At 40.9% G+C, this 15,930-nt stretch overlaps 2 protein-coding genes across 4 annotated transcripts in view; one reads left to right on the top strand and one right to left on the bottom strand.

Moving 5' to 3' along the window:
• Window positions 1-1,306: 1,306 nt before the first annotated feature.
• Window positions 1,307-2,558, top strand: LOC139289464 (urotensin-2-like). Its single transcript, XM_070911074.1, has 4 exons — window positions 1,307-1,412; window positions 1,781-1,906; window positions 2,302-2,345; window positions 2,445-2,558. The coding sequence occupies exons 1-4, from the start codon at window positions 1,307-1,309 to the stop codon at window positions 2,556-2,558; spliced, it is 390 nt and encodes a 129-aa protein (XP_070767175.1).
• Window positions 2,559-8,222: 5,664 nt separating this feature from the next.
• camta1a (calmodulin binding transcription activator 1a) overlaps window positions 8,223-15,930 on the bottom strand; it is a 265,794-nt gene continuing 258,086 nt past the window's right edge. Inside the window, exons 16-24 of one of the 3 annotated variants that reach the window (XM_070910084.1) lie at window positions 15,353-15,828; window positions 14,494-14,672; window positions 13,463-13,706; window positions 12,557-12,628; window positions 12,286-12,306; window positions 11,947-12,146; window positions 10,875-10,949; window positions 10,437-10,467; window positions 8,254-8,286 (exon numbers count right to left, since the gene is read on the bottom strand). In XM_070910084.1, the coding sequence (XP_070766185.1) occupies window positions 8,254-8,286; window positions 10,437-10,467; window positions 10,875-10,949; window positions 11,947-12,146; window positions 12,286-12,306; window positions 12,557-12,628; window positions 13,463-13,706; window positions 14,494-14,672; window positions 15,353-15,828 (1,331 nt within the window). Of the gene's footprint in view, window positions 8,287-10,436; window positions 10,468-10,874; window positions 10,950-11,946; window positions 12,147-12,285; window positions 12,307-12,556; window positions 12,629-13,462; window positions 13,707-14,493; window positions 14,673-15,352; window positions 15,829-15,930 lie in introns of all 3 variants that reach the window. The other 2 variants (XM_070910085.1, XM_070910086.1) reach the window with 2 other exon arrangements.

Genomic DNA, 15,930 nt, shown 5'->3' with positions numbered 1-15,930 from the left:
TGGGAATAGAATAGAAAATACTTTACCTTTTATTTACTCTTAATTCCACTTTGCTCTGTTCGCTCTGATCAACACTATCATATCTCCAGAAAGTGTAGTATGTGTGTACAAAACGCCTGTGCCTTGAAGAAATTCTACATTCCTCATGAATTGTAAAGAGGATCTCATATATGGCCGGATGAAGTACGTGGGACACAACATTTATTTTAGAGTCTGGAATAAGCTGCGATTGGCAGCAGGACCTTGACTAATACAGAATATAAATCTTTATAGCTTTCTCTGATATACAGCAACACCTAATGGAGTGTCTGGCCTTCTGGCCATAAAATTAAATGTCACTGTCGCTTCGTCGACCCTCATTATCATACAAGAGACTGAACACTGACGTCACGCTTCTCATAAATATACAAATTACAAACAAAATGTGACTTTGTAAACAGCTGTCTCCACCTGTCCCCCAGTCTCTGAGCTGATAGGAAGGCTTCTCTGACTCTGTCCATCTATGCTGGACGTACTAATAAAGTTGAGTTTTATTGTATGACTAAGAGGAAGTGAAAACACAATATAGCATCTTACCAGAACAAGGCCTCTAAATAATGTGCATGAATCAATCTGATTCAGTGACCTATGGAAAATTCTCTGCTGTCTTAAATTGACTTAAAATGTCAAACGACTTATGGGCCACAAGGCCTTGAACATTTTAGCATTTCCACTGAAGCTCTGTGCAAGTAATTATGTGGTTTTATTAGGAATTCTCACTGCTTTGTATGCAGCTCCAATTGTAGCCTTTTTCTGTGGGCTTTGAGGATTCAACTGGCCCAGGACTTGAATGAACTGGTGACATAAAAACATTAGTCATTTGGCTGCCCAGTTTCTCCACCTGCTCCCCAATGGGATGTTGTTGAGAGTGACATCTGAAACACCTGCTTCGATCCCATTTACACAGTCAGTAAAACAGTCATTCAAGCTGAAGAGCAGGTAAAACATGACTGTGCCCTTGAAGCATAGGCCACGGCACTTGTCTTTTTATTGAGCCTATAATTCACCTGTGACTGCCTGTTGATTTATCACAGTTAGAAGGGATGGGGCTGTGGATGTTGCTGATGGCTGTTGTGGCCAGCAAAAGTGTGTGTGTGTGTGTGTGTGTGTGTGTGTGTTGTCTGCTGTGTGGCATGCGGGAGGGGGGATAGGCTCCAGCTGGAAGTATATAACCCAGTTGGGACCAACAGAGCATGTACAAGTCTTCTTTCAACCTGAGGAGCTGCATGCGAATCAGAGCCACTTCCAGCAACAGCGTCCTATAGTGATGAAGCGCAACCATCTCCTGTCCTGGGCCTTCCTGCTCGTGGCCTCTGGCCCACTGCTGGCCCACCCCATCACAGAATCTGCTGAGATGCCCTATCCAGGACCTGGTGAGTAGAAAGTAACCTCCATTGTAGCTGTTATTCACAGTAATTCACTAATTCAGTACTTTGATGAGCATTTTTAATAAAAAAAACTTAATTTATGAAGATTAATGGCAGGCAAATTGTTTTAGAGCGGCAGTGTTGAACATGAATGTTCTGCCAAAGTTCACACATCATGGACCATTTTAATGAATTTTATCATGTTTTCCTTAATTGCTGTACAATATGTCATGACAAAAGGGAAACTGTGTGTGTTTACTATTTAGCATAAACTACACAAATAACCCAAATAAATGTCATGTCTAGAAAATGTACGCTGTGTGAATCTTTACCTGTCAACTGTGTTACCAACTTTGTTGTTCAATTATCCTCAGTATCAGTGGAGGACCGAGGAGTCGGCGCTCTGGAGGACCTGTCTCTCTCTGAGCAGACCTTCCCTCTTCAGGATGGTGCTGGTCTCAGATATTCCACTCTGTTATCTGGGGAGATTAACAGAGATGGTAAGAAAAACACACACACACACACACGCACACACACACACCTTCTGTCATCAGTACACACTTGTATGAGCTCATCATTAAAATGCTCATACTTGGTGCAGACACTTACTTTATCCAGGGAAAATCGCCCACGTTCTCTTTTGCAGCAACACCATGCGACAAACTTGAATTGAAACACACAATTATACCAGTCTAACTATATTTTTCTGTGGTTGGCCACCAAGCAGCACCACTGAAGAAGCACGTAGTTTGTAGGTGTTGATGGAGGTGTGAGTGACACCCCTTCATTTTTCCCCCTCTTTCCTCCTGTACCCCCCAAAACCCGACATGCACAGAAACGTGGCTAATGCAACAAGCTGACATCTCAAATATCATATGTTTTATTTTCCCTTCAGGTGTCCGAACAGCAGGCCTGCTTCCCAGGGGGTTGAAAAGAGAGGTGGGTTTTCTATAAATGTTATCCCTCAAGCATCAAAGAAAGGTAAGCTACATACTGTAAGTAAACTGTTTATCACTACTTCTTTATCCTGTCTTTCAGGTCCTATTGGAGAAACAAAGTCTCCTAAATCCTTTCAGCCGTGTGATGGGCATCCGGAAGCAGTTCAGGAAGAGAGCAGGCAATTCTGAGTGTTTCTGGAAGTACTGTGTCTAAAACTGTCAACAGGCATTGATGCTAAACACAACAGACGGGGCTTGCACTAAAACAAAAATCCTTGCACTCACATAAGTACATGCAGACAAAATAAGACACATCATGCATGCATATACTGTATGTGTGCATATGCATGCCCCCATGCATGTACTCACACATACACACTCACATACACACAAGCGCTGTCACTATTTGTTCACAAAAAGAACAATGCCATAGGTATGATTGAGACATGTTGCTTGGGACTTTCTTTTTTAGACGATTTATTGAGATTTCTTTTCTGTTTTGTGAAATATGTACACACTTTTGTTGAAAGTCCTTGGTTGTCTGATGTATGACCAAATGTCTTTTAAATGTGAAAGTCAAAGGTTATACAGCACTGTATGTGGGATGGAAATAAAAACTATATTATAAATACTGCTAATTGTCTTTTATTGATGAAAGGTGTTGGTGAGAAACGTATTGGCAGCAGCAGAAATCACTATCCCTTCCTTAAAAGTGAAAGAGGAAACAAAGACGGAGCAAACTGTGTTCTCGAGTTTTCTTCATTTTTTCCTTTTTTTATTATTTTACAGCAGAAAGAATATAAAGCATTCAGAAAACATCTTCCATATTTTAAGGGCAATTCAAAACGTTTTGCATGGCTTCAGCAGCTGAAATCTTTTTTTAAACATATCCATCGAGTCAGTGACGCTTGTACATGCACAATTACAAAAATAAAACTTACAAACAAGAGAAGGGAAGAAAAAGGAGGAAAGCAAAACACATTAGGAGAACCAAGAGGAGATGAAACTTTTAAAGGTAGGGGTTGGGAGCGGAGAAAAATTGGGTCACATAACAGGGAAAGACAGAGAGAAAGACAGCTATAGAGGAGAGGAAAATAGATCTAACACTAGTTCACATGCAAAGTGTCGAGGACCCATAACTTTCTACTAAAGCAGGGCCTTTTTTTTTCTTCTCGGTTTGGAATTGATGAAAACGTGCAGTTCGGTAAAGGGTGCCATATAATTGCTGTCCATAAACTACTGAATGCTTGTCTTGCAATACTGGCATTTGCATAAGAGTAAGTCGACTACATGTGTCCAATCATTTTAAACTTCACTAGGTCTATAGGTCTCCACAAAATAGTTCTTTATTGCTCTGTGTCCACAAGTGGAATATGTTGTAAAACTGTTTCTGTTCTGTTGTCCTGATGTGCCTACCTTTCTCCGGTTTTGGGTGCTTGGGAAAAAGAAGAGGAGGAAAGGCAGATTCCCAGGTCAATTCACAGAACGTCTTGAAATTGATAATACTGAATAGTAATGAAGAGTGCCTATCAGCTAACCTGTCATCCCATTCATAAATGGCAGTAAAAACAAGATTTGCAGGTGAACTTTTCACATAACTACACTCTTATTCTTAAATACCCCTTACACGTTGTCACTTAGATAAATTAAAGGCCTAAAGAACTGGCCAGAATTATACTATGATCTGACAGGCTTCTATGACCGAAAGTCAAATCATTTATCTTAATGAGCTATATATAACAGGACTTTATTCCAGGGCTCCACTGGTGTCTGTAATATTCAGCGTTACTGAGAGGAAATGGATTATATTTCATATTCATTCATTTGAAAGACTTCAGTGTCGCAGCGGTGAACCTGTCTGTCCCAGATTCTTTACCAGAAAGCACTGCTGAAAGGTTTTCCTATTTCAATTTCAGCTTCTTCTGCTGTGAATCACGTATCCTGCTCTGTTTCCTCCTCCCCATTTTGGCACCCTGAGTAAAATACAGAAGGGAGGTGAACCAGTCCCTCAGCCTGGAGAAGAGCAATGCTGCCTTCACCGCTCAGTGTACAAATGAAACTGACACCTTGACATGTCTGCATGTGTGCTGTGCTGTGTCTTGTGCATGTGTTTGTGTGTACCGTGTGTCACTTAGTTAATACTTGCTATACATACTGTCACAATGGTCTCCAACCTTGTCCATTTGTCGTATTTGAAGTTGGGAGCACACTGATCAAATCTAAATTAATCAAAAAACTCAAGAAAAAGTCTAAAAAGTTAGAGCTTGGTCTAAAAAACAAACCTTTCCTCATGCTTTGCCATGAAAACATCAGTAACTACTGAGTACTAATCATTGGCTCATTCGTAGGTTTCCTGTCTGCCCTCCAGTCACATGCCCTCTGTCTTTCTGAGTTCTGTGACACGTCAAACCAACGTTCATCGTTTGACAGAACAGTAAGTCTTTTAACAAGTCTATCTGACTACCGATTCTAGGAAAATAAGCATGCTTTAGGTGCAGTTCTGTCACCCAGTTAACTATTTTACCCATGCAAGCATAATAAATCCTTCTCCTTTTTGCCACGACTTTGCATTGGCAATGCATTCTAACCACAGACCAGAGGATGAATGCAAGGCAACAAACCCCAGTAGTGGCATTTCTAAATGTGATTTTAACAAGCTGTCCCAGTAGAAAACAGAACAGAAGGCAGAAAAAGAAAAATCAAAGCTTAGCATGTTGACAAGCTGTAGTGATGGACTGATACTGGTGCGAACAGGGCATATCATATTGTGGCTTTGGTGAGCGTAAGGTGATGGTGATCATGTGTGTTCATGTAGAGGATACAGCACTGTCTGTGGGTGGACCATGTTCTCTCACATTTTCTCAACCTCAGGTACATTGTACGCATTCTGACACTGGATTCGTGTGATCAGGATATGAATAGGCACTTTCTACATAAACACTCGGGAAATAAAGTTTACATATCAGTTGTGTGGAAAACAACAAAACAACCAGGAAAGGAAATAAATCTGAGAAATACCTATTTAGCCTAATAATTATTTGACAAACATGACAATACTTCGATAAATAAAACTCAAGTTTTTCAGTGGCACTTGGCTGAATAATCAAATGTCATTACTTGGATACAGAATACACTTTCTGGTAGTTCTGGTAGGAATATATTTTAGGAATTAGGCAGCAACCAACAGGCACCTCTACACCAGCAGCTCATGTGTATTCTCTTTCAGATTGTTCCTACAACTCAATCAAAACTGCTATATATGTATATATTATCCAATGTACAAGACACATCTTATACCTCATAATCATAAATGGCACCAGTGCGCTGTTTTACACATTAGTTACTACAGTCATTTTGGCTCATTGACCCTGCATCGAGGCAAGTGACAACTTTAAGTGCTGTCCTTCTGGGTAGAATCGTTTTAGCACCTTTGACTGTCGGAACAGTTCATTTTGCAAATGTTTTCAGCTGCTTGACAAAGAAATCCGGTCATGTACAGTATGCTACACATGTTTTTTCAACTAGACATCGTTTGCTTTGACATGAAAGGTCTATTTAAACCCTGGCAGCCTTGATCAAGGAGTTTTTTTTTTATTAAAACATATTGTAGTAGGAAAATCCCCTCACCAGTTTACTACAGGGATCAGCCAAGAATTGATGAATCAATGCTTGCTGCAACGTAAGAGGTGAATTAAATCTTTGCCAGTGACCGAGAGTAATTACATCGCTTCATAGGGACACCATGAGCAAGGCTGCCAATCTTTAAGATCAGACAAGATACCTCAGTGACATTTCACATTCCATTTGCAATGACAACAAAAATAAAACTTAAACGTTTCTATGGTGTATTCAGTGATGGTCAAATGTTTCAGTTATCTGTGGGAATGGTGGAGACATGAGAGACTTAAATGTTTTCTGCTTAAATATGACTCCCTCTGCAAACTGTGTACCTTATTGTTCTAGTGATCCTCGGCCAGTTGTGATCTTATGGTCTTCAGTGCTAGTGTGTATTTCACTGTATGATTATCTGTTCTGCAAAAAATAACTTAATTCTCTTCTTAAGCTATATAGCATTCACATACTGTACCTTGGCACCATTGGCAAAAAATTCTTGGTAGCCCAAAAACAAACAAATAAAAAAGAAAATGTAAACATAACCATACTTGTTTTAAGATAATTTTGCAGACTTCTCCTAACTCTAAATACATTATTTTTTTTAACTTTTTTATATTGCAATAGTATCATGCTTTAGCAAAATGTTCTTCTTAAGAACAATCAAAATAAAATAAAATACTCTAATAGTGAAATAGTTTTAATTTTACAGAGCATAGCCACTACTGCTTTTGTTGTTTTTTTTTTCCCTTTTGACTCTGTTCATACTTTTCATGCACATAGCTCATTTTTATCCCAGGTATTTACACTATTTACAAACAATACAACCATACTTCTTAGGCATTCAAACAAAACTATACAAATATTCTGTTTTTGTCTCATACCTGTTTTTGACCCATTTTTAATGAATAAAATAATATATTTCTAAAATACAATCCCCTTTGGGTAAATGTTTTTTCCTACGCACTTTCAGCCTTCTTTATATACAGAAATCGCTCAATTGTCAAAAATATGGATTTGTCAAACCCCTATTTTGGGACAAGCTTAGGAACCCCTTAAAGAATCTCTAAGACGTCAAGGCAATGTATGTGATCTTCCCCTCAAAAGCCTTCACAGGCTCTGAAGTTCATTTAAAAAGAACAGTAATAACCTGCATGACCATAACCATTACAACACAAAATAGGCAAGTTCTTTTCTCTTGTTAGGTTTCTGAGGAGCAATCAACCGAACGAAGCAAAATGAAACAAAATCAAAAGAAACAGGACAATACGGGGATAGCTTCATTACCGAGATGGTGGAACTTATAGGGGAGAAAATGGATATGTGGACCACTAAAGTGGAAAGAAAAAGAAAATCAGAGGATAGGCTGAAAGACTAGACCATAAGCACACAAGCAAAGACTTTTCTTGCCAAGAAGTCATGCATTTTTTCTTGGTAGGATTCAACAACATAGAGTCTGAAGATACAGATCACCAATACATTGGACATGATGGAACAAATACATTGGACAGTATGGAACAAATTCAAGTAATAAAGTGACAATATATAAGATAAAGCATAGGGTTTTTTTAAGAAATGGCAAAACAGAAATATTTAATCCCCCATCTGCTTCTGCATGATTAAACCCCCGACTACATTCATTTGTAGCTCCACCCGTGTGGGCAGACTGGTGGGAGGAATTGTTGAGCTAAATTGAATATTATATCATCTACAGCAGTGGATAGAAGTGGGTGTGTGGGTTACCAATATATTTGGTCTAAAAAAATCCGTCAAATGAATTGATTGGTCACTTAAAAAATTATGAAATACAATTAGAGCCCAGAGTGTTTCTGCATGGTCTCCCTATCCTCTGAGATCTCCTGCAGCAGCCTTAATTAACGTCTCTTCAGGTCCTCGCGTGTCACAGACCTCCTCAGACACGTCCTGCGTTCGCTTCCTTCGCCGTCCAAAACCTCTTCATATCCAAAAAAGACAAAGCAATCCATGAAAAAGTGCAAAAAATGCCATGAAGCAAATGTTCTGCACCCCCCACCCCGTCCCTTTTAGTTTATAATCCTGTAGAAGTTGCCACTCTCCGACCAAAATCAAGTCAGTGGAAAGAATAGATATGTGAAAAAATGCTGTTGTACATGTAATAGTAGTTGAACCAGTAACACCGCAGTAGTAGTAATAATTGCAGTGCTTGCATTGATGTTTTTTTTTCCATTTCTCTTGTAAAATGTCTCGGGTACAAACAAAAAAGAAAAGAGGAGTCAGGAGAGTGATGTCACATCGCGAGGGGGCTCTTCTGAGGGGTCTCATGTTCCCTGGCCCTTTTCAATTCTTTCGCCCTGGAACAAAGAGAGAGACAGGCGTTCATGAATACAACATCCAGGACTTGAGTGTCTAGCAACAATCTCATCAAGACACACACAGGCCTAACAGTATCAGGTCAGCCCACATCATCGGGAAGTACGGCTGGTCTGTGAAAGAAAATGTCGGTCAGGATTGAATTGAACTTGCACTTTGGAATGAACAAAAGGGGATAATTATAGCACAATTACAGAATTGTTACCATATTAATCTATTACATTTGGGATAAAATGCACCTTTGTGACAAAATAAATACGAGAAATATTGTCATGAAATGCGTTTCATTTTGAAGTGTTCCAAAACAATATGGTAATGATATTATAATTATTATAATTACAATTATTCTTAATTGATATTACTCATTTCAAAGTGACACTTGGCACTCTGAAGCACTTTTTTCAAATGTTCAAAATGCAGCATGTGACACTGATGCCTCACAGCATGAGGTGACTACTCCTTTGATTATTGCAGATAAAGATTAGAATGTAAAGTTGAACTATCCTTCTACATTTTTAAATCAATTTAGTCAACTAAATGTTTACGGTCAAAGTACAGGTCACTTCCACACATAAAAGACTAAAAGAACTCAGAGGTCTTTCCAAACACACGGGTCGAGAATGAGAAGAAACGCGAGCGGTTTGTGGGGGGGGGGGGGGGGTAACTGATAATTTCAACTACAATCGTCTGGCAGTTCACAAAAGAATACCACCAGAAGCTGCAGTGGGTTCATAGAAGAGACATGCGTCTCAAGAGTATGAGCAAAAAGCGGTCAGCCTGGCGAGTACACAGCACTCTTTATCCTAACAATTGGTTCTGACACATCAACCACCAACATGTAATGGATTTAGCTCTACTCTTATTCTTAGCAGAAGGTCACTACTGCAACATTTACGTATTGAGGAGAGGCAGACTATGCATATGCATGATTAGATGTGTGTGTGTGTGTGTGTGTGTGTGTGTGTGTGTGTGTGCTTCATCCTCTCATGCTGAGCTGGAGTACTCCCTGGAGGTATGAATCCATTAGAGCTCTGTGTTTTAGTCCCAATGGGCGGAGGAACCTATTGTTTGTTTCTTCACTGTGACCTATATTCTATCGCAGCTTCCTAACCTATATCACAGTATAGCAGACAAACCTGCCATAAGAGGTGGTTACATCAACAACCTCACCTGCTCTAAAAGCACGGTACCCTATTTTGGGACAGTATACAGCAGATATGGAGTAGAAGAGTAAAAACATATAATATGAATGTCAGCAGCAAGGAGGTTAAAGTTTTGTGACAATAATAAAATACTTCTTTATGCCATATGTGATGAGCTTTTTCCCATCCAGGTGTATCTCTTTGTAATGTATTTTCTGTCTTTCTTTGTTTTGTTTTGATGAACCAGAGGGTATAATACATTCAACAGTTTGACACAGTTTTAGTAAATAGAAAGGGGTAAGTCCCGCTCTCAGTCTGTCGAGTGGCTAGAAACGGGACACACAGCCAGTCAGACAGACAGACAACTACTTGAGAAACAGCAGGCCCATAGCATGCCTAAAAGTCGAAGAGCAAGGCCCAGAGCTGTCACCACTCGACATGCAGCAGAATAAAACATGATCGAAAAAAGCCTCCCGTTTTCTCAAACTGGCTATCTGCATAACCACACAAAACTGAAATAAAACAAAACAAAACAATCATGAACAAAAAGTAATTTCCAAGGAGAGAAAGACAGAGGTAAAGAGAGTCAGAGGAGTGCCTGTTAAGTGTTGCAGTGATATTGTCATTCATAAGCATTTTGTTAGTTCGAGATAGGTTCAGCTCTAAATCTGAGCTTCTCAGTCCACCTGTGGCTCCAGTCGGCAGCCTTCATGCAAGCAGGCATCAAGCAACAGTGATGGAGAAGGAGGTAGGGTGGGTGGAGGGGTGGGAGAGAAAGAGCAAAAGAGAAAATGAAAGTGAGGGAAGGAGGGAGAGAATGCGAAGGCCGAGACCTCAGGAGGAGATAATTGTATTATTAGAGAGTGAGAGACAGAGAAGGAGATAAGAGGGAGAAAGAGGCATACAGAAAAAACAGAGAGAGAGAGAGAGAGAGAGAGAGAGGAAGAGAGAGGAAGAGGCACAAACTGAGTTGCTGAGGCTGCACTCACCCGCTTGAACAGTCTATGGTCCATCAAGGGGCTTGGCATAAACAGCAAAACAATACCAGCTATTAGCACACAGTAGGCACTGTGAAGGAGGGGGCGAGGACAGGTGGGGGCCAAATACAGTGAGGGGGGAGGAGGGGTGGAGCTTAGGTGTTGGAGACATTTCTAACCACCCAATTTGTCCAACAAAAATAAATCAAACACATAACACCGAGTAAAAAGACGAGTTGAGAGATGGACATGAAACTAGTAGTTTCTACTGTGTCTTACTCATTAGCTCAATGGGATTTATTTTTTTTTAGGCCATGAACCAACCCTTGCAGTAAATCTGAATGTAAATCAAGTATCATCTAGCCTATGTAAAGTTGTGTGTGTGTGTGTGTGTGTGTGTGTGTATAGATGGGTATGTTGGTATGTGTGTGAGTCAGCGTTGGGGTCTACCTGTGGCGACAGCGACGTAGGAACCTCATGATCTTCCTGGCAGCCTGATCCTGCCTCTTTGTGAGCAGACTACCTCTATAAAAACACCGGAGAGAGAAGAGTGTCATACTGTTGGTATGGAAACAGTTGAAAACTGGCATACAACTCTGTTAATAGGAATTTGAGTCAACTTTTATTTTTCAGCGAAAATGTAAAGAGTTCTATTCCAAAACATCATAGAATTATTTTTAAGCTAAAAAAATCATGACCTGATGGTGACTATTCATCGTTTCTAAAATCCTCCTGTAAATGTACCTTTCCATAAATGACTAAGTCCAATAATTTAACTATTGCACATCATTTTGAAGTAGGTAGTATGATGCAGTGGTCTCTTGATGATCCTGCTGTCTTTAGCAGGATTAGTATTATATCCAGTTTTGTGTTTATTTGGTTGCTGGAATTTAGGACCTTTGTGACGAGCTTTGGCGGTCATTCTGAGCTCAATGATTTCATGTGTACTTTGGGTCTGTGGTTGAACCTCATTTTTTGCTGACTGCTTGCCAATCACTTATCAATATTCCGCTCTTTCTTATGTTCCTGCAAAAAACTAATTTTTTTGTTTTTGAGGTGGGCACTGTTTTACACTGTATGTGTATGTGTATGTTCATCACGCAAAAAATGCCATATAACTATGCATTCGTCTTGGCATGCCTTGACTATTTACTTGCCAATTCATTGGGTTATCTTTGCTAGTAGTTTCTCGTCTTTAAATTGCTCCTCTGGATCCAAGGTTGCTGGGTGGGGGATTGGATTTGGGAAGATGGATGGCGGTGGTTGGACGTATTGGTTACATTGTTTATGTGATAACCCATCACTTTCTTTTGATTTGCACCTTCAACGCCGCCAAAGCGCACAAACCACCAACCATCTGGGCACTGCTTTCATTGCTGATCTACACGCTCCATTGTTCACTTAAGTTAACCATAGTTTTAATAATTAATGACTCTTGTTTAAAGTATAACCTTTACTTCTTGAGCCAGTTTGTGACAGTATATTCCAGTACTTGGCACACAGTATGTGGCTGAGCGTCTACCTCAGTTTGTGCTGCACCAGGGCAGCAGCAGCCCCGCGGTGATGGGGCTTCAGCCTGCCAAACTCCTTGTAGCTGCGGTAGTATTGCTGAATGAGCACGGCAGCCCTCCTGCTCTGCTGGAACTTCTTCTGTTCATGGTAGCTGCGGAATTTACTCTGGATAAGGATGGCGGCCTGCGTCATCTTCTTATAAAGTGCATACTGCCAACGAGAACAAAACAATATGTCATGCTTTGCTGTGTGTGAATACTGCAGTAGTGCTACGAGTTCACGCTGTTGTAGAAGAACACAGCCTGAAGTTTGGTAATGAATTTCGCTGCTGGTAGTGAAAAGGTTTTACCTTCAAGGCTATCCATGTAAGCTTGCAAACAGAAAAAGGGAAAGATTGTGAATGGTGCACTAACATACTCTAATGTCCTCAAAAACTTTAAGTTTAAAAAAAGTTGAAAAGCTTCTTTAATTATTTTTAGGAGTATTTTGATAATTAATTAATGTAGACATCTGCCTCCTAAAAGACTATAATATACACTAATTACATTGGAACATGTAAACAAAAGCACTTATTTGATGTGACCTTATCAGGAACACTCCAATGCTTTAGTGGTGCGTACCTGTTTGTATTTCTTGTAACAACGTTGAATAACAGCAGCAGCTACTTCCTGTTGCTCTCGGAGCGGCCGCCCCTGTTGGAGAGTAGAGTGGGATAGGTCAGAGGTCACAGTAGAACCTGCATTTTTGCCACAAAGGATATTGGTGGCTCTGTCAAGTCTCCTAGAGGTCTCCTGGTGGCATGAGTCCACCCCTGGTGAACTGGCCCCCATGTGAGAGGGGAGGAGGAGATGAACTGTTGAGCAACATAGAGCCAAAGGTCCACCTCAGTATCAGCTGGTAGACAGGCATAACAGACGACTGTAAACGACAGCGAACAGTTTGTCATATGTCAACACATTAAAAGTAGCTGGGGGTGGGTAGCAAGTAGAGGAATGGGATCGGGCAGGGGGAAAGGACTGGTGATTGGACAGCTAGTTAAAAACAGGCATTAGCAGGCTCCATACACCTAACTAAGAACATAAGCTTAATTGTGTCTAATTGGAGCAGGGAAACAGGGGACAGTGCAGTCGTTTCTCTAAGCAAGGCCATGCTCTGCTCAAGGCACCTTCCCATGCTGAAACCACAGGGACATATTTGGATATATTTTTGTTCATGTTGCAATGTGTATATATGAGCAGAGGAACAGAGAATGAGACAGATAGAGAAAGAGGAATGTGAATAATATATATAAGCATGATTAAAAACAGTATACCCCCAGACGAAAGATAAAGAACCGTATCACAACCCTGAATTTTTACTGCAAAAATCTGAGCTCCATAGGTTGGAACCAAAGAAAAGTGGACCCTTCAACATCTCTCCAAAAGCCAAAAACAAAACCATCTAATAATACCAGTCCTAACAGTACAGCCCTGTCACTGCAGGCTGCAGTACACACAGCATATGGCACCTGAGCGCCGGGCCTGTACCTTGTACTTGCGGAAGGCAGTTTGGACTAGGCGGGCAGCCTCATACAGCTCTCTCTGCTCTGGATCTGACAGAGTCAGCTGGGCCAGGTCTCGCTCCACCTTGCTGTTGGAGGCATTGATGAACTCACTCCAGTCAGCTGGGGACGTGAGTGTGGACCTCTCCAGGGGCCCCTCTCTCAGCGGAGACCCCCCAGGACTGAGGCTGGGGTTGGACGAAGGGGTCAGGGGTTCATTATACAGAGATCTAAGGAAAGAAGATGACAGAAATATTGACTTTATTTCAGTTATTATTATTATTATTTTTTACATAGGTTTAGTGTAGGAATGCAGCAGGTAGTGAATATGCATGAACCTGTCTATATAAAACTTACATTTATGAACAATTTGTAAATACTTATGCATACTGTTTTGTTCTTACAGTACAGTAGTGGAGGATGTAGGAAGTCGCAACTAATTGCAAATATTTACCTTCTACCACATAAAGCAATTCAACAACTGATTTTTTAGTGTTTTTCTTTGACTGCCTGTAAACTTTGTGGAAAACTATAGTAGGCATAAATTAAACTTTCAGAAAATAACACTGTCACAGATAGTAAGCACAGTAAGCCACTGCCCCTTCCATCAAATAAAACAGCCTCTCTTTTCTAATTGACATCCCATTGGTTTACACTTTTGAATGATTCATCGTAACATTATATTCAACACAAATATCCTGTTTCAACAGAACATACTGTACATAAAACCTAGAAAGCAAGTTATTTTAAAAATGCAGTTTCACTTGGCAGTTTAAATTGGCACTGTACAGTCTGTGCTTCATTTATAAATGCGTTCCTCATAGCGTTCTTTTTTTCTGTCTACCTATTTTACTCCAACAAAGTAGTAACCTTTTTGGACAATACCAGGGTGTAACAAAGCATAGAAAGAAGGATGAATACCTATGCAGTGGGGAGGACACACATACTGTACACACACCCACACACTGGCTATGCAATATGCATATCTGCTATTGCCGGCCCCTCGGCGCTCCTTACCGTAGGTGTATGATGCTTGGCAGCTGTTCCACATCTCCAAGGTAGTTGGCCAGCCAGTTCATGGTGTTGCTGACCCCTGATGTGTCTAAGGGCACAGAGTCCGCGGCGGTGAAGTTCTCCCTTTTGATTCTCTCTGGCGTTGCTTCAATGATGTGCTCTGCCAGAGTCATCATGTTTACCTGTTTTGTTGGGACAAACAAAGATGACTGAAGGGAGAGCCCATCTTTTCAATGTTTATCACCATATATAGTTGAGTGACTACCTATTTTGGTGACTATACATGGTCTAGCCATGCGGGTTTAATTGTTTGGCTCTGTGACAAAAATGTTGGCTTTAATGCCAGTGGGGAGGATAATAATGATGACAGTGATACTGTTGGAAGCTAAAATTCCTAATCCAGCTCTTCATCTGTTGGAGGAGTAGTTAGACTGAGATGGATGGCTGGAAGAATCCCTTGGCTATGGAAGTGGATCAATAGAGAGAGTTTATTATGCAGTGATGGTCATCGACAGAGTGCCAGGTTGGCCTGGTGTATACCGCCTACCCAATGCCGAAGGCGGATATAAAAGATGGCATGGTACTGTTATGTCCAATTTAAATCTTATCCTGCCATACTTTCTTCACTGGTAATCCATATGTGTGCCACTTTACAAAATGGTGCCACCCTCTGATAATATATATGTGTAATATAAGAAGTATACTATATGTGATTCATGTGTAAGGCTTCTAATTTTCATTTTCTTACCAATTTTCACAAAAAATATATCTAAAAAATGATTTTGAACCTCATCTGTGGCTGTGCTAGTGCCAAGTTCTACACATTTAGCTGACTGAGTAAACTGTTTTTTTTTATTCTCACCTGCAGGTCATCCATCTGTGTGAGACAGTCCTGGTTCTCCAGATCTTCCCGATAGGATAATAGTTCTGCATCAGCCATTTCTCTGTCTGCCATCACCAGCATTCCTAGCTGTTCCCGCTGACGTAACCGGTTGACCAGTTTCTCCTTCCCCAGGCTGCTGCTTCCGCTGACCCCCATCGCCTTCCTCCCCAAGCCGCTGCTGGAGAAACTCTCCCTGGAGGTCCATCTGGTTGTCCCTGTGCTGCCTCCCGTAGACAGGCCCTTGTCTGAGCTCAGGCCCTCTGAGGACAGGCTCTTGGGGCTAGAGGACAGCTTGTGGAGCTGTTGCTGCTCCAGGCTCAGAGGAACAGACATGGCCTTGTCAGGCCGAGTCTGAAACAGTTCTGGGTTGGGTTTATGTTTTTTAGCTAGTGGGAGGTCTCTTTGGCCCTCGGTGCTGTAGTAGTTGGAGGGCTCTGACCTGGGCCTTCTCAAGTCTGCAAAAAACACAACATGTAACAATTAGCTGCACGATACAACAACAACGATTTTGTCAACAGAAAATAAGGGATCTTCTGAGGGTACAGTATGAGACAGAG

The sequence above is a fragment of the Enoplosus armatus genome, chromosome 8 (assembly GCF_043641665.1).
Source record: "Enoplosus armatus isolate fEnoArm2 chromosome 8, fEnoArm2.hap1, whole genome shotgun sequence".
NCBI lineage: Eukaryota > Metazoa > Chordata > Actinopteri > Centrarchiformes > Enoplosidae > Enoplosus > Enoplosus armatus.
Note: the sequence above shows the minus strand (reverse complement) of the source record. Positions and strands in the feature narration are given on the sequence as shown.

Coding starts and splice junctions, on each gene's coding strand:
- LOC139289464 (XM_070911074.1), top strand. CDS start 1,307: ATGAAGCGCAACCATCTCCTGTCCTGGGCCTTCCTGCTCGTGGCCTCT. Junction 1,907..2,301: donor TGGGGAGATTAACAGAGATG/GTAAGAAAAACA, acceptor TTTTCCCTTCAG/GTGTCCGAACAGCAGGCCTG. Junction 2,346..2,444: donor CCAGGGGGTTGAAAAGAGAG/GTGGGTTTTCTA, acceptor CCTGTCTTTCAG/GTCCTATTGGAGAAACAAAG.